We start from the raw sequence: 26,007 nt of genomic DNA on the forward strand, positions 1-26,007 counted from the left end.
GGTTTTTTGAAGTGCTTGAAGAGGGAGGGGCAAGTGAAGAATCAAAACCCACTTCAGATTTGTTTTCTGAACTTTTCATCACCTGCCTTCTCATGAGAAGAAAACAGATGTTTTATTATTCAGTTGGTAGAAGATAGCACTTAGCGGGCAATTTTCTTCTGATGGTGATGTCTTCCAGTCCTGTGTGAAGAATTCTGGATTTGGAAAGCCATGCAAGTTTTAAGGCTGATACGATTAGCAGCAGACATTTTCCCTTTAGCAACAGTTTTTGGTTTCTCTCCTTGGTAGAAAGCACAGTGAAGCAGTTGTAACCTAAACGCGTTGTTTTGATCCTTTCTCACCTTGATGTCCATTGTTAGCTCTACCATCGATACAAGCCTTAGATGAAGCAAATTAGATTTGTGATTTAAAATTATAGTGTTCATCATACCAGGGATATTACACAGAATAAGTTGCTGAAGAGGAATATTCAGTTTTGATTCTTTGGGATATTTCATGGTTTGAAGAGCTTTTTTGTGAAAGGAATTGAAATAAATAGTTACCTTTTGTTGGCTTCCAGATTGCTAATTAAAGTCTCATAAGTAAGAAGTTTCTAAAATCACTTATGCAGACTCAAAATCTCAAAACTATTTTCACTGCTTCAACAATAATTAAAATTTTTAGTTTATCTTTTTGTTAGGGATTCCATTGGTGACACAAAAGGTAATAGTTTTCAAATAGAACTAGTGCTGGTAGGAAAAGGGAACAGAATTAGAGCGCTGCTTTTTTCAGAAGATTAAGCAGAGAATGCTACTTATATATATGTATCTGTGGACTAGACTTCAAAAGACAATTACCCTTTTGACATAATTATTTAATTTAGGGTACAAATTAAAGAGTTTGTCCTTTTTTTTTTCCCTGAAGATTGGAATGTTTTCTACATAGGAAGTTAAATTACACTGTTGTTTCTCATATGACTAGTCTATTGTATGAGAAACGAGTTTGCCCAGCAAATCTGTAAGAATTTAGAGACTGTAGTTTCTTTATTTCTGATTTGCATAGTTTTTTATGACACAAACTCTCTTTTCCCTAGAAGGAAATTGACTTAAGTATTGCTTCTGAAGAGGGCATCTGAAGAGCATCTTTGACATGAATTACTTATCAGAGTTCATCTTTGGGGTGAATCACTACCAGAAACCTAAATTTAATTGATAAAACCTGGAAAAGAAAGAAGGGAGGGAGGAATGAATGAAAGGATGTATGATACAGCAGGAAAGAGGAGCTCAATAGTGGGTCCTTTTTATTCAGCATACTCATAAATGGTCTGGAAAAATTGGCAAATAGCTGATAAAGTTAAGTGAGAGTGCTAAGTCATTGTGGATAGTAAATGTGGGGTGGGGAACAGTTCTAACTACATAATTTGTAATGGGCTTTCAGTTACTTATTCTTGTTATTTAGCAAAGAGTTCTTCTAATAGCTAATTTTGAAAATATGTCTTCTTAACACCCAATAGTGATAAAAAAAAATCAAGCATTAGATTATTGTGAAAGGAAGGGGTCAGGAAAATAAAACGTTATTATGAACAACAGTCAGGATAATTAAAGGAGTGGAATGGTTTTCATTCAACTGGAAAGACTTTATGAAAGAATGTTGAAACCTGGTGTAGTGTAGAGGACTATGAAAGGAGGTACAGTATGAAAAATGTAATTAGGGACCAATATACATGTACTGTTGTAATGCAAAAAGGGATCATCAAAAAAAAGGGCAGCTACCCCCTTCAAAATGAACAAAAGTAGTACTAGTTCATATGACAAGCCATACTACTGTACATGGGTTTTTCTCTGGGTTACTATGAATCCAAAAGTTTAAAGTAGTTCAGGAAGTCTGAGCCACAGACAGCTGGATTCTGAGAAGTTGTGCAATAAGTATCATTGTGTTCTTGCATAGTTTTCATACTGTTCACAGCTGTTGTCTGTTATTAGAGACAGCATTTTTGGCCAGCTGGACCTTTGATCTGATTTATTGTATTATGAAATTGCAAGACTATAGCAGAAAAATGTTAAACTTTCATGGAAGTTGCTTAGAAGTGTAGGCTGGGAAAAGGAGTTCAGGAGTGGGAGAGGCAGAATGAGAAAAACAGGAAAAGTCAAGGTCTGAAGGAAGATAGGAAGGTAGGAAGAAGGATCATAATGGGTTTTCTGCTGGGAACCTTCATTCTGTCAATAGTATTTTTGGCTTTGCGTACTGAGAAAATACGTAATTAATATGTCGCCTTTTTTTTATTCATAAAGGTATTTTTTTAATATGCTTTGGTAGTTTGAAAGACATTAAATAAATCTTTGTGGGAGAGACGTTTCAGTAGACTTCAATGTTGTTGCTGGTTTATGGTACTGCTGCAGCTCCCAAGCGGTCTGGTCGCAGCGTAGTTGCTCATTCATTACGGAGAGTTGTCCTGGTTGGGGAACTAGCATATGATCCATATGTTGTTGCAATGGCTTCTTCTGTTTCCGTAGGCAGAGTGGTAATACTCCTCTGTGCTGGTCACATTTACAGTGCAGTAGCTTAATAATACCTGACATGACAATCTTTACACAGGTCAGTGTAATCTTAGTTAAAAATTGTGAAATATTACCAAACTGGCAAATACCGTCTACTTTGGCTTGTTCTGAATGACTGTGCAAGTGGAGTATGGCAGTGAGTACAGTCTTAAATACTGCTTATGGAAAGAATCATGGAGGTTTTTCCCAAAGAAGAAAGTGTACCTTTACATCTTCCTGTGTCACCACAATCCTACATTGTCCTTCCATTTATTTAGTGTCCTTACTTTTGGGTTTTCTTCCTTAAAGACAAGTGGATTTCTCACTTTTACTGGCAGCCTTACATTAACTATTTACAGACACCACCTCTGTACAATTTTTTAAGCAGAAAGTAAAAGTGATTGTAAATAGCTGGTTGTTTGAAAAAAATGCTAGAAACTGGCTTTTTTCTGTTGCCAGGTGAGCGAAGCAGGTGTTCACAGACCACATGTGGGTGGAATCCATGGACGCAGTAATGATGGAGCTTATTCACTTGTATTAGCTGGAGGATTTGAAGATGAAGTGGTATGTCATCTATGCAAGCAATGGGTTTGCTGTTCTAATGCATCAGTGTTTGTGAAGATAGAGCTGTAGAATCACAGAACATAAAATTTTTTAGGTTGGAAAAGACCTTTAAGATCATTGAGTCCAACCGTTGCAAATACGACCATGAAAAAAATAACTGCTACTGATAGCAAACAATATCTTTTTAGAATTCTGGGGAGAATTATGTAAGCAAATCTTTCTTGAAGAATGCTTATGCTTTTACTTATACTCAAGCAAAATAAGTCAATTACAGCTGGACTTCACATTGTTTAGGGTAGTTAAATTTCAGTATACTTTCAGAGTCTGAATTTGGTATTATTTAAAATTTGATTGTGTAATTACATGCAAATAGTATGTTTTATGTTCTGCTTTGTCATGGTTTTTATTACTTTCAAGACAGATAAATGCCTCTTCCTTTGGGTTTGTTGTGTTTCTAAATATGTGATACCTTTATTTTAATGAATCAAGAACAAAAGGTACATGTTACTTCATTCCATGAAGTTCTGAAGGTTCTTGAATCCTACTGATGAGCACTTTCAGAACTCTGCAGTTCAAGTCTCCAAGTCTCAAAATCTTGTATTATGATCTCCAAAGGTGCTGGGAAAAAAAAGTATTTTGATGTTAGCGTTTAAGCAGAACAATGAAAGCAATTACGCTGCTAAACAAGTCAGTAACTGCATCCTACTTTCATCTCATTATGTTGACCAACATTTATGAATAGATTACTGTTTTCTGCAATTAAATAATGTTTACACAGGGTACATCCCTTCCTGCCTTTCTGCTCCATCAGGTGGAATTTTGAGTCATGCATCAGGTGAAGGATAAAGCAGTAAGCAATCTGTTTTTTTAAAACACGCATATCTGTTAATCACAAGGAAAAAGGCACTGGAAAAAGAAACAAGCATCTGAAATAGCATCCGAATGTGACTTACTCTTTGCCAACAGCACCTACCAGCTACTGCTTCTGCAGGGGATTGCCTCTGAAGGAGTTTGTGTCTGTTTTTGAACAAGTGAGGAGGTATTTGGTGTTGTGATACATTACTACTACATCCTTAGAGTGAAACCCAACTCAGTCTCCAGGACCTTTAGCCAGTGGGTCATAAGAATACTGTTGCTCAGGAGCTATACCTGCTATGCTAGAATGCTGCAGACTCCTTTTTCTTTTTTTTCTTTCTAGTGGTGATACTGAGGTCCCCTTATTTCTGCTGCTGTAATTATTCAAATGATTTAATAAACTTAGTGGGATCCTTTGCATGTTTTTTCCAGTTCACCTAAGTGATGTTGTGAACATGTGTTTTTGTGGACACCTAAGTATTGTAGTCTAGATGGCATATATACTTTTGAAGAGGCATAGCTGGGGAGAAAGATTGGAGAACACCAGCTTTTTTTGTAGTTCTCTAAACTAAGAATGCAAGAGTTGGTTTTTTTTCCCACGTACATTTTTGGAATTAGTTTTTCTTCGATTCTTTTTTCAGATACCAGATTTTATTTCCAAATTTGCTTCCATTTTCCCCACTTTTTGGAAGAAGTTGAAATTAAACTTCTGTAAGAGTATCCACAGCAAAATCAAATTCTGTACTTAAAAGTATCCTAAGTACAGTATATCATTCAACAAATGAAACTTAAATAAAAATTCAGATAAAATCCTCTGGTCACATTTAGTCACTCTGTTGTATGAGAGCAAGAAGAGAGAGGTGACTTCTGCTTGAATTTCAGTAGTATGATATAGGTACTTGTGTACAAGTTTTTACAAAATTGAGAAATAAATACATTTTAGAAGACTTTTACTGCATGTTTATAAATTTCATGCAGTATTTATGCACACTGCTGACATGCTAAGTTAATACTCTTCATGTGGCTTTAAATTAACAGTTTACTGTTGGGGTAAAGTAATTGCAAAAGTATATTGCAGGAAATGGAATACACTGTCTAGCTCTCAGATCATGCCATTTTTATGCCTTGCCTTTGGAAACTTAGTGTCCTGCAGACCCAGACTTGTCCACAACTTCGCTCAAGTTGGGGTGTTCTGGCTATACTGGAGTACACAGTTAACGATGAGTTCTGTCAGTACAGGATCTTCTCTCAAGATTAGAAGGGGGTACAGTCATAGTTTAAAAAATGAGCATTGGGTGAAACTATTTTGCACCTGAAGCTTAACCTCAATCTGAATTACATGCATACAAAATTTTTGCACATTCATCTATCTCTTGTAAATGTTTAACCTTGAATTTTAGTGACCAAGGTACATGGTACCTATTTGAAATACAGTACTACAGTAGTTAGCTTTAGGGTCTGGTCTTGTTCTTGATAGTAGCCATAACAGGAACATTAGCTGAAGAAATTAGGAAGTCTTTCAGGAATTTTAAGTCTAAGAATTATTTCAGAATAGACTAACATTCAAAAGTTAGATGTTGGTCATTAACAGTAATTGTGCAATCACAGTGTTCAGGATACTAATATTTTGACTTGTCTGTTCATCAAATCAAGTAGCTGAAGAAATTTCACTTTTGTGTTGAAAAATTGCCCTCCTGTTTTGGTATCAATGTTTTTATGTATCAGGGTTAAAACTGCTGTTTGTTTTCAAAAGTGTCAAGATCCATGTTTCTTCTGGCTTGTGGTAGTGTTGTAAAGATGATAAAGTAATTGTGCAGTGTGCCTAATTTAATCTGAACAAAGATTGTTTCTTCTTTAAGTGCTTTTGCATACAGGATCATATGGGAAATCTCTTTAAACCAAGATTCTGAATCTCTTGGTCAATAATACCTGCTGTGATCATTCACATCCTCTTGTGAAAGATCCTGAGAGTATAAAAGAGAATAGCGTCTCTAATGACTCAAAAGGGACCCCAAGCAAATATACCCATTGCTTAGGTGATATTTTACACCAAACCCATTCAGTGCCTGGAACCTAGCATTTACAAACCACTTCATGAAATGGCTAGCTGTCCATTTTAAATGTTCTGTGTCTTTGCACTAATCTTGTGTACGGGTAATCATTATGCCACTTGTTTGAAATAGTCCAATTGAAATTAAAAATTATTTAGCTCACTAGATTTGCCCAAGCCCTGTGATAAGGTTATAACATTTCAGAACCTCTGCTTATTGTGCATTGCATGGTGAAAGCACTTGTTAAGTTCCATCAGTGCCAAAGGTGCAGTGCCAGAACTGCAGTGAATTGCATACTTAAATAGCTTTAAATCCAAATCAAGTGGCAATAGGAGCCTCCTGACTGAGTCAAAGTGGTTTATATCCAAAGACCACTGTGAGTAGCATTTTACCGAGGTGTGTGTTTATGACCAGCTGCTGCTGTATTAACCAGTTTGCTGGGTTTACCTGGGTCATCTGAATCCAGTGTGAGCCCTGGTACAGAAGAGATGTAGTATCCTACATAAATTATCTGAATTATCATGCCATGCTGACTATATTACCAAGGGAACAGCTCCTTTCTGACTTTCCCATCTCTGATAGTACTGAGAATCCAGCATATAAGTTAATTACAGCCATGACACTGAGAGTCACTCTATTGTGAGTCACCTGGATTGAGCTTGTAGCTGAAAACCTGATGCTTGATGCTGTGAAACTTGCTGTTTTCAAAAGCTGTCAGGTTTCAAAGGTCTAAGCACCCTATTGGTTTGGGACCTGCTTGGAGCTCCAATGTAATGTGCAAAAATTTGACTGTCTCACTATATGACAGCTACCAGATACCTTCCTTTTCACTCAGATACGCTATTTGTCCACTCTCGTTACCTCCAATACTATGGACATACTAACATAATAGGACAGCTCCTATTCTGCAGCAGTCTCCTCTCCATCTTTTCTTTTATTGCATATTGGTAGCTATCAGTCCATATGAAATCCTAATTAATAATAAAAAATACCTTTCTTGCATTATTTTCTGAATTTCATTGTCTCCTCTGTACCTGCATTATATTCAGAATTACTTTCCCATTCTGAGAATCCTTATTTTGTTACACAGATGCTTTTTGACATTTTGTACTGCTAGTACTACATCTGTCAGAGTAGTCTTATCTGCCTATTTGTCAGCTTCTCTCATAATGCATCATGGATTCTGTGTCTGTACTGCTCCCATCTGTGCTTTGCCAAAGTTCATTTACAGGACTTTGCATATATGGTTGTTTCTAAAGCATTGAGGAACCCATTTGACAGAATGATAATGCAGATTAAGTAGAAATTAATGTTGCCAATGCTTAGCAAAGCACTGTTTAGTTCTTTTTTATATTTCATGCTTTCCAAGAAATGTTCTTCCTGGAATAGTGCCTTAGGTCAAGAACGCAGGCCTTGGTTTCTGTTTGTGAATGCCTAATATACTGAAATACTTACTTTCTGAGATTCATGCATTTTCAAGAGGCATTAGTCATATTAGTGCAATATATGGAATATAGCTAATCTATTCCCTTCATAAATTCTGAAGGATCAGCATAACTCTACTAATCTTTGCTGTGTCAAACAATCACAGGAGGTTGTCTAGTCCAACACCCTGCTAAGGCAGGTTCACCTGCTTTAAACTGAGTCTAAACCATGCTTTTCTTGCTGCACTTCGTGGATTTTTCACTTGAACACTTATAAAAATGAATTCTTATGATACTAAGCATTTATTTAAATACAGGAAATAAAAGAAGGATCAAAGTAACAAAATCTAATTGTATGTATAGAAATAAATGAACGTCAAATAGTAAGTGCATGTCTTTTAGACAGGCAAGATTTTCCTTGCCTTGCTTTAACTAGGATTGTAATAAGGTAATGAAGTTACTCATACAGATTGGAGGATTTTTTTCCCTCAGTAGAACAATCAATGAGCAATCTCCAACAGATAGTCAAAGATAATTTTAATTTTAAAATGTTGTCTCAAAAACCTGTTTCATCTTCTAAGTAATCTCCCACTACAGAAAAGTGTCTTTGACCTGAAAAGGCATTTTGTGTGTTGTCCTTGGTGAACCTGGTTTGAGGTTGGAACTGATTTTGAACGGAGCAGAAGGATGAATCCAGATTGGGTAGCCTCAATTGTTTACATACCAGTGTTTAGTGTAAAGGTCTGGTAATCCACTGTTTTGTCACTGAACATGGAAAGGAATAAGAAAAATCTCAGCAAATGGTGCACATACAGTAGCTATCTATTACTGTCATTTGGGAACTATTTTGTAAAATGTAGACCTACTTCCATCACCCGTTAGCCGCCTTCTGCCGCTTCCTGCCTTGAAGCTGTCTTACTGTTCCGAGGTCCAGACTGGGTAACGCTGGAGTGGTTCAGTGTTTTCATCGTGGTGGAATGTGCCGCACTACTGTCAGGTTCTTGCTTTCAAGGGTGGTTGTGGGGAAGACTCCGAAACACCAATTATGATATATTCAAGCTCTGCGCTTAATGCAAGGGGGTTTTTATTGATTTATAAATGAAATATGTAATTTAGCCTTTCCTTTTTAATTGACACTTTTTACTGCAGTGCTAAACCATGAAATTATCAAAAATAAATCAGACAATTGGGCAGATAGACCAATTCTCTCAGCACTTACGTGCATACAGACTTGTGAGATTTTAATGGAGATAAATGATGACATGATTCAGTTTCAGGTGTCTCTACTATTAGGAAAAGAAAATCCTGTCAAATGTAATTGTCTGATAGTTAATATTTGTCTTGGATTTAATAACTTCATTTAAAAAGGCTTAGTGCTTTTTTATTTTGCTTTGTCATATTAATCAGAATCTTAGCCTTTATTCATCACGTTTTAGTGAGGTGTACTGATGAATTGCTGGGTTGATGAACTGATGAGATTTTGGGGTTTCTTGTATGAAGAAAGCCAGTAAGACATTTTTGTTGTTGTTTAGACTGAAGGTTGAAGCTCATCTAGAAAATCTGTATTAAGAATAGTGTATTTTACTAACAGATAAATACAGTTGTTGTGTATATGTTGGGACCAAACTTTGAAATCTAAGCCTGATACCAGAGGTGTTAATGGAAGGAGAAAATACTTGAGCTATCTTGAGGTAGCTGATATTCCAGCAGCTTAATGAAGTTAGTGCCCCTGTCAGCTGCTGCATAAGAGCAACCCATAGCAATAATGAGGTCAGACGCTTAGCTGGGATTTGCTTTCTTCATTCTCCGTTATATCTCTGTTAGACTTACAGCTGGTTATGTGACAGCACTGGAATAGTGGAGTACAATTTAATACAACTCACAATCTGCTTGTGCTGTGTGTCTGAGGATGACTGGCTTATAATTCTAGACCTTCAGGCTCATCTTCCACTCACATGCCTCAGTATGAGATACCAGGGTCAGTGCTACTGTGGCTGAAATTCATTTGCTCTATAACATAATGAAACTTTACAAACAGGACAGTTAAGAAATAACTTTATGGAGACAACATAAGAAAGAGAGACATACAGAAGGCAATAAGAGAAGACAGAATAACAAAGGTCTTACTAGCTGTTGAAAGAATGTTTTGGTGCAAGGAAGTTGAACTAAGCTGTGAAAAGGAGGAGAGAAATGGCAGAATTACATATTTGGAGGTAAGAAAATGGGGGAAAGGTAGGAAGAAGAAAGAGAGGGGGAAAGCTGAGACTGTTTTAATAGTGCTTTACTTTGTTTCTTAAAGAAGAATATGCAGACATCAATAATTCCTTTTGCCAAATGTTTCCTTTAACTGTTGCATGCAGAATTTACAGCAGCATCAGTATCTTAAGCTTTGCTTTCTGATCTTCTTGAGAAAAAAATATCTTTCTGCTTTATCGGTCACATAAAGGGTATGAGTTGAACATTGTTGTGAGTGATAGGAAGATCCCACATTGTCTATAATGAGTCACTACTCATCAAAAGATCCCAAATGATAAGCTGTGTGAATAGTCCTTGCATACTCCACTTCCAAAGTGAAATACTGTAACCCTGATGGAAGTAGGTTCTGTAGCTCTTCCATTAGGTCTCCAGTCCCGTTAGGACTACCAGTATCCCCATTTCACTTCTACTTGTCATGGACGAGGACATGGACAAGGACTCTGTGTCTGTGCATCACTTTTGCCATTCTAGATTTTATCTCTTTACAAGCACTTACGTTCTCCTGAATTTTTCTTTCTCTCCTTGTTTAGGAGTTGCTCTTGTATCAGAGGTTCAGATGTCCTCCCCATTTCTTTTAATCCAGTCCGGATCAGCGAGTGCCCTGCATGGCAGGATCTCTGTTGTTTTCCTCCAGTTTTAGGGACTGTGTGTCTTAGTTCCTTGTGATCCCTTTTTTTTTAATTTTTTTTTTTATTATATCTTATGTGAAGAAGTATGTGTAGCTCTTCTGGGAAGTAAAGCAGAAATGAGCCTTCCTTACACTGGGGGGTGTTAAAAGATGCAGTTTTCTTGTTATTTGATCTGTAACAATTATGCTCCATAATTGTTCGATTTCTCCTCCATTTTCCTTCCCCTGGATTTCCAGCTCCCCACAAATCCATACAGTTTTGCCTGTTTATGCATAGAACACTTGGATAATTAAAGAGAAGCAAATGTAAACTATCAAAAGTGTGGAATCCATTCAAGAGGTGAGCATGTATGCATAGGCCTTATACCCACACTCTTTCTTCAAGCATAAAGCCTTCTGGTTGCCTGTGGTTAGAGTACCACCCAGAGAACCACTCAGTCTTTCTCTGAAGACATTGGAAGTTTGGTGGGTTTAGACCTTTTACATTTAACCCATTTTCTATAGAAGTGTGTTCTAGCAGGTAATGATGAATACTGGTGCATTTATGCCTTCTCGCTTGAGTTTTTTTGGCTCAAGTCTGTAGCGGTTTGTCCTTGATTTATGTTCATCTGTTATGATAAAAAAGGCTATTCAGTACCTTCTTCTCATGAAGATTGTTCTACCTAGTTGTGATAAACAAAACAGTCTTGTGTTTTAAATAATTTTCTCAATCTTCCTCATGTATATATAGTGGAATTTGTCTTTCCTCTGTTTTTTTACGTTCTTACATAGATGTTATTTCAGTATTTGTCTCAACATTATGTTCTAAAAAGAGGAAAAAAATCACCTTCCAGTTTCAGTTTATTTCTGCTTGTGCATCAAAAAACTGCCGCAGCAGTTTCCCCACTCTGCCACACCATGAACACGTGTTCAGTTTCTTCTTTGCTATGAAACCCAAATCATTCTGGATTCTGACTTTCCAAGATACATCTTTCTGGTTTTCTGAGCTTGGCACAAGCTTCTTATCCAGTGTTGAAATGCAATTTGTTTGAATGGGCCTGATTCATCAAGCAAATCCATCCCTATTCATATTTTTATCTCAATCATCTTTGTGTGATCTGCACATTTTGTTTCCTTGACAATCACTGAAAAATTAAACATACCTCAGTTCTGTGATACCTTATTTTATACAATTTATTTTATGTCCTTTCTTAGTAAATAGTTCTTACCTTGTCAGTCTTTCATTCGTTTGAAGTTGTTTCATATATTGTCCTTGTACAACATCATTCTATTTCTGTTATTTTTTAGAGATTCATTGAGCAGAGTAAGTAGGCTGTTTTAAGAAATTATATACCAGTGTTTGTACATGTCTTTGTTAGGTTTCGAGTATTTTTTTAACTTCATAGCACTTGTTTGTTACTGTATCTAGATAAATTTCAAACAAAAAATACTCTAATGTGGCAGCTGAATTTCTGTTAGGTTTTCCCTACATGGAATAAATTAAACATAATTTTTAAAGTTAATCTATGGCCTTGTTCAACCAGCATTTCTCTTTCTAACTTTCTCTTTTTCTGCTGTTGTCAGTCATGAAATAATCTGTAACAGTCTTGCACTGGATCCTTAATAATGTCAGACTTTTAATAGTGGTAAGAAATTGACTGAATTTTACTACTGCGTACATGTTCAGATTTTTGCTATAAAAATTCATATAAAAATTATTTTCCTATTAAGTATTTCTCTTCTACTATTGCTTCATGCTTTGTACAAAAAAGTTGCATCTCCAAAGAGATACAATATTAAATTTATTTGTAAAATATATATATGTATACAGAAATACTTGGATTTGTAAGGAGTAGCATGAACTTCTGTGACATATTTCCTAAAGAAAACAGTAATACTCACTTTACTTACATGTATGTAGATTTTTACTTTTGTTGCAGTTCATGGTAAAAGATCTCTTCAACCTTCCTTCAATTTAGAGAAAATTCTATGTAGGAAATACACTACAGTATTATATCAGCTTACAAAATGTGAATCTAAATGAGTTTAAGCTCTTAATACTTCAGAAGAGTTGCGATTATTATTGCATTAAAGCACCTGCCTTATACGTAAGGCAGAGCTGTTTGTACTTAACAGCACTGAGCCTCTTGCACGAGCTGAATTGATCCCTCCAAGGTTATGTATTCTACAGACATGATATTCTTGTAAACTAAATGAAAGCTCTAGAGCAAGTAAACACTTGCTAGAATATGTTCCCTTCCTCAGAATATTCTTTTTGTTGTTCTCAAAAATGGCTTTCTAAAAGGTGCTGAAGTCCAATTTTTTAAGGCAGGCAATTTATTAATAAGATTTTTCTGGAGAATATGTTACGTCCAGACCAGTCCAGTAGCTTTGTGCTGGCACAAGTGCTGTAGAAGGACAGTGATGCTGAAATTGAAAACGCATCTTTCCATGCCTTGGATTATAGTTTTTCTCTCTCTGACTAAATAGAACAAATGAAGTTGCATATTTTTTAAATTGAGTTGCTTTACTTTGAAGTGTTAAAACGAAGTATAATCTTCTTGCACAGGATCGAGGAGATGAATTTACTTACACTGGGAGTGGAGGTAGAGATCTTTCTGGCAATAAAAGGATTGGAGAACATTCATTTGATCAGACATTAACACACATGAATAGGTAAGTTTTGAAGATAAAATTAAAAAGCATTCTAAAGCGAAGAGATGAGTTATAGTGCTTTAATTTAAACCAGCATTTTGCTGTATTCATTCACCCCTGTACATGCTGCTTTTATAAACAGTGGTGCCTCTTGCTGCTAAGAGGCTTTTTATCAAGCATTAGGTTTTGTTGATTTAAAGAAACACACACACAATAAAATATTTTGCTGTATTGCTGGTGCAGCTAGTACTCATGTCTCCTGTTGAAATTGTGCTACAATTTCCTTCAGGGGACTCTGTTTCAATTTAATGAGAACTTTGTCAAAACTCTTGGGTGAAAGTTTTATATTGCAGGTGTTTCTTTTTAAATTTCTTCTTCAATGGTTAAATCAAAAAATGTAAGTAGGAAGCAAGCATGTTCATTTTCCCATGTTAAATCTTTTCCATTTTGTTACCCCTTTCTTCCATCATAGTTTTCTGTGAAAATCAAGGAATTAGGGTGTTGCTTTATCAAAAACAGGTGCTTGAAAGAGAAAATATATGTCCAAAAGATTAAGTAAACATTTCCTTGAGGTCATTTTACATTCTCTAAAAGCCTGCCAGAACAAGGAGTTCTCCATCCTTTTCTGTTTCTGAAAGCGTAATTTCTGCTAATGGAACTGACCACTTAACACCTATGGGGTGTGGAGATAGGCCAAGACCTTTTCTTTGCCACATTTGCTTTTAGGTAAGATCTGCTGCTGTGAAGCCGAGTGGAAAGGGAGTCTTCCAAGCTTTTTGTGGTGCTTAGATGGGAGAGGGGAAAAGCTTGACATGGCTGCTGAAGAGGCAGGGAGGGAGACAGAGAGGGAATGTGATGTGAGCAAGGGGGGAAGGAAGATGAAGGTAGGTTTAGGCAATAGGTTACAAGCATATTTAGGGAGCAGAGTAAACTTGCTTTAGGAAGAGAATTAAAAGTTGGATTCCCTAGTGTCAGCATTTGTTTGCTCTTAGCAGATGAGAAATCCACTGGTGAAGCTTGCCTTGTAGCTTTGCAGGCACTGGTGCACATGGAGTGTGACAAGGGGCAGCTCTCAGTTACTGGTTTTGATACAAGTATTCAAGCATTTTGATACTGAAAGTTATGATTCGTGTAGTTGAATCAGTACTGCTTTTGCTTGTCCAGTTATTTTTCCTTTTTAAAGTTTTGGTTTTGTATAAGCAATTTCACTGTATGCCTGTCTCATACTGTTCTGTACCATGTGGGGTTTATACTCATGACACGGCTGTTTATAAACCCTATAATTTCTTTAGTTCTGAGATCCATGGTTGGTTTGGTTTGAGTCTGATTCTGAAGGGTTTTCAATCCCTGAACAAACTACGCTGTGGCAGTAGAAATACTGTTCATTACGGCAGCTTGGCGTAGTAGGTATTCATGCTGTCTCGCTCCAGGTTTCTGGAAGAGGGTCTTGGTGGTAGCTAGTGGGTAAAGGGATCTGCTTGTCCTTGAGTTAGCTACTATTACCTAACTCCTACTCTGAGGCCATTTATGTTTTATGTGAGCGGTTTCACTTAATTTTTAGAGGTTTTTTGAATGGTTACTATGTACTTTTTTTCTCCATTGTGTTTTTCATCATATTCATTGCTTTTGTGTACACACTTATAAAGCCTTAAAATCTGCAGTTAATGAGGAATAGTGATAGGGAAAGTTTGCCTTTTGTTATATTTTTCTTTTAATTCTCTCAGTGCTGTTTAGGAAGGGATTATTCTAAAAATGAATAATATTGAATCTAAAAGGATTGGTTTGTTTTATTTAGAAATATCAGCTGATTTTTCATCTGAAACCTTGACAGCAAGATTTTTTGTGTTCCCATTTTTTTTCTTACCATACCTGGTAGCATATATGCCATTGCATCCGTTGGTTCTGCCATTTTTAAAGACTATACTGAAAAGTTCTGTGCTGCTTGATACAGCATAATTAGACAAGTGGAATAGATATGACTTAATTACATTAATTCTCAAAAATCTGTTGAGTGAAGTAGTCTGGTTTATGAAGACTTTAAATCTCTTTCTAGGGCATTGGCCCTTAACTGTGATGCCCCACTGGATGACAAAAATGGAGCAGAGTCTAAGAACTGGAGAGCTGGTAAGCCAGTCAGGGTAGTGCGCAGTTCAAAGGGACGGCGAATCAGCAAATATGCCCCAGAGGAAGGCAACAGATATGATGGCATTTACAAGGTACTTTGATTTCTCCTGAGTGCAACATAACATCTTTCTTCAGCTAGTTCAAAATATCTCATATGTATTACATTGCAAATGCATCATTATTACTTAGAAATAGTTCTTTTTTTCTCCATGATAGCTTTTTAGCCCTAGCTTATTCTGTGAAGAACCAAAATGAAACTATTCAGAGCAGTGATAATAGAACATAATCTGTAATAGGATATATAAAGTTGAATATGACAGCTACTTTCTGTGAGCTTACTGAGCCATATTCATCCCTGGAAATCAAATAATTTCCTCACTCCTTCCAACTATATCCTAGCTTTTTGTGTGTTTAATGACTTCTCAGCTTCTGAAATAAAGGCGCGTGCCTTTTAAGAGCACTGTATTTATCAGAAATACAAAAATTTCTCACCTGAGGGAACAGCTGCTGTATAATATATAATGTAATGGATAACTTAGTCTTCTCATGTCTTCTTAAACAATTGAAGCATGACTATATGCATGTGTTTGGCTTGTGATAAAATAATGGCAGTAATTTTATATTGTTGTTTAGGTGGTGAAATATTGGCCAGAAATTGGAAAATGTGGATTTTTAGTTTGGCGCTATCTTCTGAGGAGAGATGATGTTGAGCCTGCACCTTGGACTTCAGAAGGAATGGAGCGGTCAAAGAAACTGGGTCTGAGTGTACAGGTTCGAATCAGGACTCGCTGAGTTGTTTTTATTCCTGGTTCCAGTAAACGAATTCCAGAAATAGAAATCAGTTAAACTGAAGGCCCGTTTTTTCCCCTGTACTTCACTGTGGCAGGATTTAATGCCAAAAACCACTACAGATTATCTGCAGACTGGAAGAATCCTGTAATAGTGGCACAGCAGAAGGAACGGTGGATGAAGCTTTCTGCCTTAGCAGTGAATTGTTTTGCATATATGGATTGGAAAATGCAGAGTTTGAATCCAGTTTTGTGATCCTTAAGCTGGAAAGAATTTCTACAAGCCACTGTTGTTATAGTTGAGTCTGTCTGAGAAATCGAAAAAACTGCACATTTTTATCTATTTTTCTCTATATATGACTGAGGAGTTTGTGTAATTAGTGTATTCAGAATTAAACTGACCTGGGAGGACTTGGGCATTGCAGAATCCATGTAAGATGTGAAGAATCAACATACAGTTTCTTTTCTTAGCAAGACAATGGTCCGTCTTACAGCATACCATCATCTTCAACTTTGCCTGATTTGTATAGTCGATAGGGCATGGATATGGGTATGGATATCAGGTTCCTTTTAATACAATCAAGTCTGGATTAGATTCTTTGACTTGACTACACTTTCTTAGTAATAGATACTGAAATGTTTTCTCCATCCTGTAGGGTTTTAAACATTATTTTGTAGTTGTTATTTAAATATGTAGTCACAGGGTTTTAAAGTCTTTTAGAAATTAGTCTTGTTGGTACTTGGGAATTTCTGTATGCCAATGGATTTTGTTTTAAATCTGTACTGTTTTATTTTAGTATCCAGAAGGTTATTTGGAAGCCATGGCTAGCAGGGAGAAGAAAGACAAGGTTAAAAAGCAAGCTGTGAAACACGAGCCAACCAGCCAGAGTAATGGAAACCAGAAAAGGACAATTCATGATGGTATTGCTTTTTACCTTCTTAGCATTCATCAGCAAAGCCTGTCATGTTACATTTATTAAGCCAGCAGCGTGAAAACTTTGCAGAAATATGAAGTTATGTGGAATGCTAATGTAAATGGATAAGCACATGCTCTGTAATGAAATACTAGTGTAGGGACCTTATCCTATTTACTGTTCTTAGGGAGTTTTTTTCTCTTAAGCTCTGTAGAAAAATGAACAGCCTTCTGTGCAGCTGTGTGCTGCAGTTCAAAACTATGCTGATGAATATGAGTTGGAATAGGGATTTGATTGCCGCAATCCATGAGTGTAATCCATGTTTTACCCTTCTAGAAACAATTTTCTCTTCCCCTTCTATTAGTTCAAACTAACATTCTGTTGTTACTGTGTCTGGTGGTCATAATCTTAAGCAGGTATAGAGGAACCTACAAATACACCCAAAGCCATGAGGATGGGAGATGGAGGGAAAGGAGAGGCTTTCCAGCTGACCCAAGAGCAGCAGTGGCTGATTAGAGAAGACTGTATGAACCAGAAACTGTGGGATGAAGTACTTGCTTCTCTTAAGGAAGGACCAGTATGTTTGCTGCATGCATAATTTTTAATGTTTACCTTTTATTTGGACTGTTAGGCGAAATCTTGAGTGTCTCCTGAAACCTGATTTGCATGTTGAACTTCTGCTGAATATAGACTGTCTAGCATTATTTTTATTTCTAAGACTTTGATTCCAAGAAAACAATCCTCGCTTGTACAATTTGCTGTTGATGGCTTGGTTTACGCTAGCTTAATAGAGATATTTCCTTGCTCAAAACACATTTTGAAGTTAGAAGTGGCCTTTCTTTTTATTTTCATTTTTGAAGGGAGCATGTTTTCTCTGAAATTACAAATATTTTTTTGTGCTGTGCTGATGTGAGAAATCAGACAGGAAGATAATTTTAGTCACTACTTTTTGTTTAGAAAGAAACAGAAAATACAGCTTGCTAGCTTTGTTTAAACAGAGTATAGAAGTACTGTCATCTTCAGATTTAGATATGAAATGAAAATACTTTAATCCAAATCTAGATTATCCCATTTTGTCAAGAGGGAACCTTAAGTAAGAGAGAAAATACATTCCTTCCCCTAAATGTCAAGAAAATAGCAAGGGTAGCTCAAGATTGAAGAGACTATAGACACTTGCATAAAAAAAAGTCCACAAAAGGAGCGTCTCCTAAAATATTATGTCTTACAATGGTAATTAGTCTTATAGATGTCAAGGTCATGGTTATTTTAGCTGTTTTGTAGAAGAAATCAAGGTACTAAGAAGTCAAAATAACTTAATAAAACTCAGCTCAGTGAAAACCAAAGCAATTGGTTGCAAAGTGGATATCTAAAAATGGACATACATAATTAGTTTATGTGAGAGTTACCAGTAGCTATTCATGGTGTGTCTGTAACAGAAAAAGCACCTATAACTCCCTGTTCTTCTACTCATAATAGTAGTTTTTGCTGTAATGCTCTTGCAGTTGTTACTGGGTAGGAACCGTGTAAAGTTACACACTGTTACCTGTCTTCTGTCCAGTGTCTGTAATGACTAGAAGGAATTCCAGCTCTTAAAATTGTGCAGGATGACAGGCAATAGAGATATGTGTCTGTAAAAAGGAGAAAACAATAATTTAAAAGTAGCTGAGTTACTGAGAGGTCATTCTTCCACAGATTCTTACTGATAATTTTGATAAGATTTCCATATGGTTCCAGAGGCAGAGATCTTTCAGGGACATGCAAATTTCTAGCAGCAGTTAACAAACATAATTACTAAATTTTCTGACCTATGTTAAGAATCAGGCATGAGGGGCCCTCCAGTCTGTTTCGTTTTGTTTATAACAATACTCATACAAACAAGTAAATAATCTTTAAAACATTAGTTCTCTGATTTGTGGAAGAGCAGGGAAATGAAGCAGTTATGGACCTGCTTTCTAATTACCTTTAGAAAGCTGCACTCATGGATATGGAGGACTTAACTTCTGGAAGTTCGTTGTCTTTTATGTAAATAAGTGACATTTATGAGAGCTGTAATAGTGCTTGTCTTTTTTATTCCTTTGCCCGACACTAGAATTTTCTGAAGAAACTGGAACAATCCTTTATGTGTGTCTGCTGCCAGGAGCTGGTTTACCAGCCAGTGACAACAGAGTGCCTCCACAACGTCTGTAAAGTAAGAATAAACTCAGTCTTGCTCTGGGCTGTTTGCTTGGATCTGAAACACCAGTCGCCAAAGCCGTGTGTTTTGTAGGAAGACAATAATTGTTGCCTAACATTCTGAGCAAAAATATGCAACAAGTTTGCATTTGGTGATTGCTGTGTAACCGTATTTTTGTGTAATAAAGCATGGAAGTACATTTAGGATTGTTCCTGATAGACATAATGAGTGAATGTTACCATTGCTGGCATTCCTTTGTGATCGGTAGAATTACAATAGGAATTGGTTTGGTCTAGGAGCTAGATGTTGGTACAGTAACAATAATTATTTTTTTTTACATAGTTAAGGAATAAAACCAGATTTTATAATTGTGTTGCACACTTACTATTAAAGGAGTGGTTGAAAGGATGCAGGGAGAATACAAGAAAATTATTTGGTCTTACTTGGAGTAAGTTACGTTATCTTGTTATTTCAAATTCTTGGTGGTGTTTGTCTGTGGTAGGAGGGCCACAGAAGTCAGTTTATGACACATATCTTAAAATCTCAATTGCTTGGATATAATATAAGGAGTATGGAATCCAATTTGTACTAGAGTTAATTTTTGTAGTACTAGTCTGTACGGAATCATGTGCTGAATTGTGCCTGTCCGAACTGTGCCTGCCATACCTGGTGTTTCTGCCTGAGAGCCTGAAAGGATTCAAACTATTACCATCCTAGTACAGTATCTGATAGTGCAGGTTTGCTGTTCAAGAAGGTATGTATCACTCCAGTAAAAATCACTGTGTTGTTATGGATGGCCTGCAGACATAGAATGATTATGGCTCCTTAAAAACATAAAAACTGTTGTGAAAGGGTTAATAATTAGAATTATGGAAATTGGAAGACCATGGAGAAGAGAAAGCTTTATTTGTGAATACAAAATAACATCCAGTTAAAGATGTAAGGAACAGTTTGGTAGGAAGATGCTGTCGCTGTTTGGGTACAGATCTGCCCTGATAAATTTCTGATACTCAGCTGAGATGCTTGGTCTCTCTGCAGCCTGTAGTAACCTAGTAAGGAGGGCAGCACTGATGATAATGTGTTAGAGACTGTATGATTCTGCGTACGCCTTTAAAGCTTACAGAATCTCATCTGATGAGGTAGGTGTAGATGATTATTAGATAAACTGTATACCTGGTATACTCACCTTCCTCTTGAAATGAAAGTCTGGAAGACTGTAGCAATCTAACCGTGAAGCTAGAAGGAAGCTACAGACGTTGCTTTGGTTCACAGGAAGGCACTTGTGGGAATTAAGGGGAAATCTCAGTAGTGATTTGGTTTAATTCCTCCCAAGCTCAATGTTTCGTATCCCAGCAGGAAGCAGTTCACTTGTCAGGACATTTTAGTCGTAGAGGCAGAGGCAGGCGCCACAGGGCTTGGTAATGACTTCCTATTTTCTGGTGGTAGAGCAGATTGCATCTTTGGTTTATAGTGATTCTTCAGTTTTTGCTGGTTGAGGAGTCAAACAAAGTTCTCACAGTTGACTTCTCTGTCTTTGTGTGTCCTAGAGTTGTTTACAGCGCTCCTTCAGAGCTGAAGTCTTCACCTGCCCTGCCTGCCGCTATGACCTGGGAAAGGGCTACACCATGGTTCCCAACAAGATACTGCAGACACTACTGGACCAGTTCTTCCCTGGTTACAGTAAAGGACGATGATGTGCTCAGATCCTTCCGTACTTCTCCCAGTGACTTTATAGACAGTAAAGGAGAATAAACATGGGAAATTCAACAGTGGACCAGCCAGCTTGATGGGACTCAATATCTTGTCACATTTTGAAGCAGCTAACCCTCTTCCCCTCATAGCCATCTTTTTGGTGTAGTGAGAACTCCAATTCTTAGCTGTCTTTTAACATCAAGGGTAGTTTTGGCCAGTTAACAAATAGTTTTTAAAGGAGAAAAAAAAAAAAAGCCTCAGCTCTTACTGGCCTAGCTGATGCTTAATTTATGATTTGTTTTTTTTGTAACTACCTCAGGACAGAGGAAAATAAATTGTGGGGATGACAAAAAGTTAGTTAAGTTTTAGCTACACACTGCCTCCTGAATATTAGTTGTGCCTGGTCCATGTGGTTTGATTTACAAAAAAAAAAAAACCCAAACCAAAACAAAAAACAGCAAAAAAAACAGAAACAGCACTTAAACCAGCTGGATTAAAGAACAGCAAATTCTGTGGTGTGCATAATCCTTTTTTGTCTTTTTCTTCTGTTATGCTGTATTTTTTTGCAAGAACAGGCTGATTTTTAGTCTATTTTTGTGAGCTTCATTGTGCTTTTCTTGTATCTTATGCAAGTTGACTACTAATGACTAATGAGAACAATATGAATGCATTGTTGCTGCATTAGTGTGAAGTGATCTGTGTTTTTTGCACTTAAAGAGGGTATTCAAGACACTCTAGTTGTGTAAAAAATATTTCATATTAAAAAGCCACTTCTGTATTAGTTAAACTGTATGCTTTTAGTAGGTCTTGTATCAGTGGCAATACATCTACACAGCATTGAAGGCAGTGCTAGCTTGGAGAGGGTTCAAATCGCTTCATATTGTGATCTGAAATTTTATATACAATATATCCCCCCCCCAAATATACCTTATTAAATATTTTATGATTCAGAAAAGTTGCTAATGTTGTTTTTACTATTATCCACTTATTTAAATTATAACATTTTAATAGGATTTTTTTTCCAGTTTATTAAATGCTTTCTTTTGGGTGGGCTTCTTATTTTTCAGACATGAGGCTTTATATTCCTTAGCTCATTTCACAATGAAAAAAACATTGTTAATTAAGAAAAAAAACCCAGCCTGACATCAATATCCATGGCCTCACACTTACTGTAGGGCAGCAGCTGTCACGTAGCTGCTCTGGTCTCTGCTGAGCATTTGAAGAAGCTTGTTAGTGCTCAGTCCGTGTACCAGAGTGAGAGGCATCCCTTCGTGCCCTGCTGGTGTTGGCAGTGTTGCTGCCAGAGCCGGCTCGGTGCAGCTGGGAGCTCTGGGTGCCCCACACAGCCATTAGGCAGATTCCCACAGTGGGATGGGACTGCACTGACAGCCTGTAACCTGCAAAGTAGGCATATATAGAAGTATATATGGAAGTACATGTGTCATTCTCAGTAACTTAAGGTCTTGCCCATACCCGTGGTGTGGTGATGAATCAGTCATCGAGATGTACGTGGCAGCGCTGTTTCTTGTGGCTGAAAGTTAGCTTTGTGGCTTATTCACCTCATTGGAAGTACGTAACTTCTCTCCCTCCCCCCAGTCTCCCTCACATTCTACTTAGGTTTTCAGTTGCATCCAAAATACCTAATGCTGGTACTACCCCTCATATATCAAAAAAAGGTGTTGCTGAACAGATTTGAAAGATGTAATTACTCAGCTTTTTCTGTGCTTACTGGAATGAGGGTTCAGCCTTTGTCCGGTAGGTGAATTGGCATTAGTGTTAAGCATACAGTTTAAAAGAGCTGTAGACAGATTCTTATATCCTGTTGAACTTGTTTTGCAAAACAGTAGCTCAGTATTTTATGGGGAAAGCAGATGTAATTTTACCTTCATAACAATCATTGCATCTGTGCAGTAAGCATATAGGATTTGTGGCTTTTTACTTTGTAGTTGAGTGCTGTAAAATATTTTATAGCTTTTAATGCTTTTTTCCATTTGATAGCTTTTACCAGTTAATTGATATGAATTTGCCAGTTTGAGGTCAACAATGGTAAGTTCTCTTCTTAATACAAGAATACGTAAACCGATTTTTTAATATGTCTTTTAAGTGACAGACACAATCCAGCAACATGCAGCTGCCTTTAACAAACAAAGTAGCTTGACATGACAAGGCTGTGTGGAGTTAGATTGGCACCATAGAAAGACTGTCCCTTCCTCACATACAAGTTTGCAGTGGTTTTTCACAATTCTTTACACCCTTACTGCTATTATCAGTAGGTAATGAAAGATGCTCTTTTCAATAGTAAATTCTAGAGTATAAAATTCTGATTTTCTTCACTATATATTTAGACGTTTTAGGACCTGGGTGCAGCTGTTCATGTCAAAACTGTATCTGGCCTAACCTTCCTTTAATGAAATCTATTCCGGTCTCCTGTCATCTGCAGTCTCTTTGTGTAATTAAAGCCTCCATTAAAGTTGTAAGGTAGGTAATGAAAAAGCTGCAGTCCCAAAACTTTCATTATAAAGGACACAAAATTACAGTACTTAAAATAGTGCACCTCATCTGTGTTACTTCAGAGAAAGCTCCCAGGCATGTGTGCATGTAGACCTTAAAAAAGTGGTCGAGTGGTTGCTGGTTGTAAAGTCCTGAACTGCGCAGCCTTCCCCCACTGCTGGGTGTTGCCCCAGTACCTACTTCCCCATTCACCAAAAGCCTGCTTCTTGTGCCTGACTGAGTTTGTCTCTACAGGGGCGCTCACTTCCATCAAACACTAATTAATCTGCACAGACCCACTCTCAGCTTCCTTTCAAATGCAGTTGCAACACGCATGGTTTGCCAGTGTAACTGGTGAGAGGACTGGGTTTATATAAATTTGACTCAGAACAGGTAAGAAGAGGTTCCTGTTCAAGGTCTGCGTGCTGGCGACTGAGTGATCGGATGTGGCATTGTGTGTAGCAGTAGGGCTCTGGTCTCGGGGTGCTGTTAGTATTCTTGGAGGGCCAGGGCTAAAGCTGTGAATTGGTTTTTACACAAGCTGTAGACTTGCATGACAAAGCAAGGCAAGCTGTGTGCACTGTACAAACCAAAGCCAGTATCCAAAATGAGAAACTGTGGAAGGGGAATACTTTGTTAGACAAGCTCTAACTTGTACTTAGCAGCCCGTTAGAAAAGGTGCCTCTGTGCCTTATCTGGAACAAGAGAATTAGGTGGAACCACAAGAAAAAACTGATGTGCTACAGAGAAAAAGTTATGTTTGTTAATGCTCAGCAAAACATCATTCTAGCTCATTAAAAAAAATCAGATTTACTTAACTATTAATCTCTGCCCGTATTTGCCTTGTTACTGCCCTGGCAGTTCTGACAAATCAGAACTTAAGCTTCATAATTTCATACTGCTCTGTGCAACAAATCTAGCTGAAGTGTTAAAATCCAGAACATGACAACACTTAGAATTCTGACCAATTTTATTAGAGTACTAACACTGGTAGGTAAAAAAAAAACCAGTAAGAAATATTAACACTAACAATGCTAGTGGGCATACATGAAGAAAATTAAACAATTACATCTTTTTTTTACAAAATATAAACAATTACTCCTGCAGTTAATATTCATTACTATTGCCTTATGCATCTGCATCTTTTCTACTTTTTTTAATCTTATCTTCCATGCCACTTTGCAAATTGGGTGTTAATTTTTAGAACTAGCACAAAACAGACAAAATGCTGAATCAAGGCAACTTTAACATCAACTGCTGCAGAACAATCACATTTTGTTTACACCTAACATACTGCCTGTATTTACATTTTAACTGAGCAGTGATTCAATTAACAAACACAGTGATTATCCAAAATATACATAGTATATAAATCCCCTATCAGGTCTGGGAGGAAAAGGCCATCCTGATGGACTCCGAAATCCAGGCAGCTGGAAGCAGTCTTACGAAGATGCTCTCTTCTGTTCAGAAAAGGGAGATTCATAGGCTTCCATTGGTGGGCAGGTACAAACCAGATGTTGATCTCCATATATGTCATCGATGCGAGCAATTGTGGGCCAAAACTTGCTTTCAGGCTTCACAAATGGCTATACCAAAGAAAAAAACAGCTATTTTGATTTTTGTACAAAGCAAATCTACATAATAGCAATAGACTTTAGAAGTTTTAAAAATTATGAATGCTGCAGAAGTGGATTTTTTGAAGTGAAATCATACTTCAATTCTATTTGCAGTCCCTGAAAGTTAACAGGGATGTATAACAGAGTTGGCAAAAGAGTATTTACATTTTCAAAAAAGTGTAACCATGTTCTCTTAACAAATGCTTGCAAAGAAGCAGTTGTCATGGGATAAAAGAAAACTGACCCTTTGAATAACTGGCTTACAGACAGGAACCAAGGGAAAGTGGAGGAGACTACCAAGACCTGTGCTGTTCAATACAGTTGTTAGAGAATATATAAAACAAGGTGGCAGACTTCCCAGGTGCCATTAAATTCTTCCTCTTTGAAACAGTACATAGCAATAAAATGGATGCGGTTCAGTTTTAGGTGAACAAAGTTAGTTTCACATATATTTAGCTGTTAAGATTGTGGAAGCAGTTTTATGCAGTGCTCTGAAGAAATCTGATGCACCCAGCTCCAATCTGACCTTTGTTTGCAGCAGGCTTACATAGGTGTGGCTTGCCCCATCCTGACGATGCATCTTGTCAAACCCTTATCCGAGTTCTTTGGAGGAGAGCTTTGAATGTCAGGATGTGGGACTGTTTTGGGAGCCGCTGGTGCAGTGTGTCAGAACAGGATGGGCTGCTTCCAATAGGTATATCCAACACTGAAGTGCTGAGATTTAGAAATCCAAGTTTGCACTTCATGTGTATACACTTTTAAGATTTTTTTTCCTTGTCTTGAAAAACAAAACTAATGGAACTACTCTAGAGCTCACACACATAAAAATTGAGCAACAGTAGAAATGGCTCTGTGTTGGAAGAAGGGTTCGCCAGTCAAGAAGACGCTCAATATGAGTTACACATCTTGCTCAACTTTATTAGTTTCTAACACTACTTATATAGAGCCGATACACATGCATATTCGTGAAGCAGAAATATAATAATTGGTTAGTAGTCTCTAAACGCGCGCGGTTCTCACACCCCTAATTATCATGACTAAAATGAGCATTCTATCCATGTAGCTAATTGAGTTGCTGTGCTTCAGCCTTGTAGTTTGTTACTCCCTATTTTCCCATACCGGTCCCTATCTTTCTTGGCCCTGCACCTGCTTTGCCAGCAGCTGTAGCTTGTTACAGCCACGGCCTGTTGGCACAACATAATTACTTGGTCTCAGGACTCACGAATAGCTCAAGGCCACCTTTCTTGTTAACTTCAGCACAGCAACTTCAGTACAGTTCTGA

At 37.2% G+C, this 26,007-nt stretch overlaps 2 protein-coding genes across 5 annotated transcripts in view; one reads left to right on the forward strand and one right to left on the reverse strand.

Moving 5' to 3' along the window:
* UHRF2 (ubiquitin like with PHD and ring finger domains 2) overlaps positions 1-20,857 on the forward strand; it is a 96,812-nt gene extending 75,955 nt beyond the window's left edge. For 2 of the 4 annotated variants that reach the window (XM_055698604.1, XM_055698607.1), the window contains 8 exons: positions 2,976-3,080; positions 12,843-12,949; positions 14,982-15,144; positions 15,686-15,823; positions 16,638-16,761; positions 17,171-17,331; positions 18,844-18,942; positions 20,475-20,857. In XM_055698604.1, coding sequence (XP_055554579.1) covers positions 2,976-3,080; positions 12,843-12,949; positions 14,982-15,144; positions 15,686-15,823; positions 16,638-16,761; positions 17,171-17,331; positions 18,844-18,942; positions 20,475-20,621 — 1,044 coding nt within the window. In that variant the 3' untranslated portion in view covers positions 20,622-20,857. Of the gene's footprint in view, positions 1-2,975; positions 3,081-12,842; positions 12,950-14,981; positions 15,145-15,685; positions 15,824-16,637; positions 16,762-17,167; positions 17,332-18,843; positions 18,943-20,474 lie in introns of all 4 variants that reach the window. The other 2 variants (XM_055698603.1, XM_055698605.1) reach the window with 1 other exon arrangement.
* A 3,204-nt stretch (positions 20,858-24,061) lies between these two features.
* The window catches only part of GLDC (glycine decarboxylase), a 52,170-nt gene continuing 50,224 nt past the window's right edge, over positions 24,062-26,007 (reverse strand). Inside the window, exon 25 of the mRNA XM_055698549.1 lies at positions 24,062-24,695. Within this exon, the coding sequence (XP_055554524.1) occupies positions 24,552-24,695 (144 nt within the window). The 3' untranslated portion in view covers positions 24,062-24,551. The remainder of the gene's footprint in view (positions 24,696-26,007) is intronic.

The sequence above is a fragment of the Falco cherrug genome, chromosome Z (assembly GCF_023634085.1).
Source record: "Falco cherrug isolate bFalChe1 chromosome Z, bFalChe1.pri, whole genome shotgun sequence".
Classification (NCBI taxonomy): domain Eukaryota; kingdom Metazoa; phylum Chordata; class Aves; order Falconiformes; family Falconidae; genus Falco; species Falco cherrug.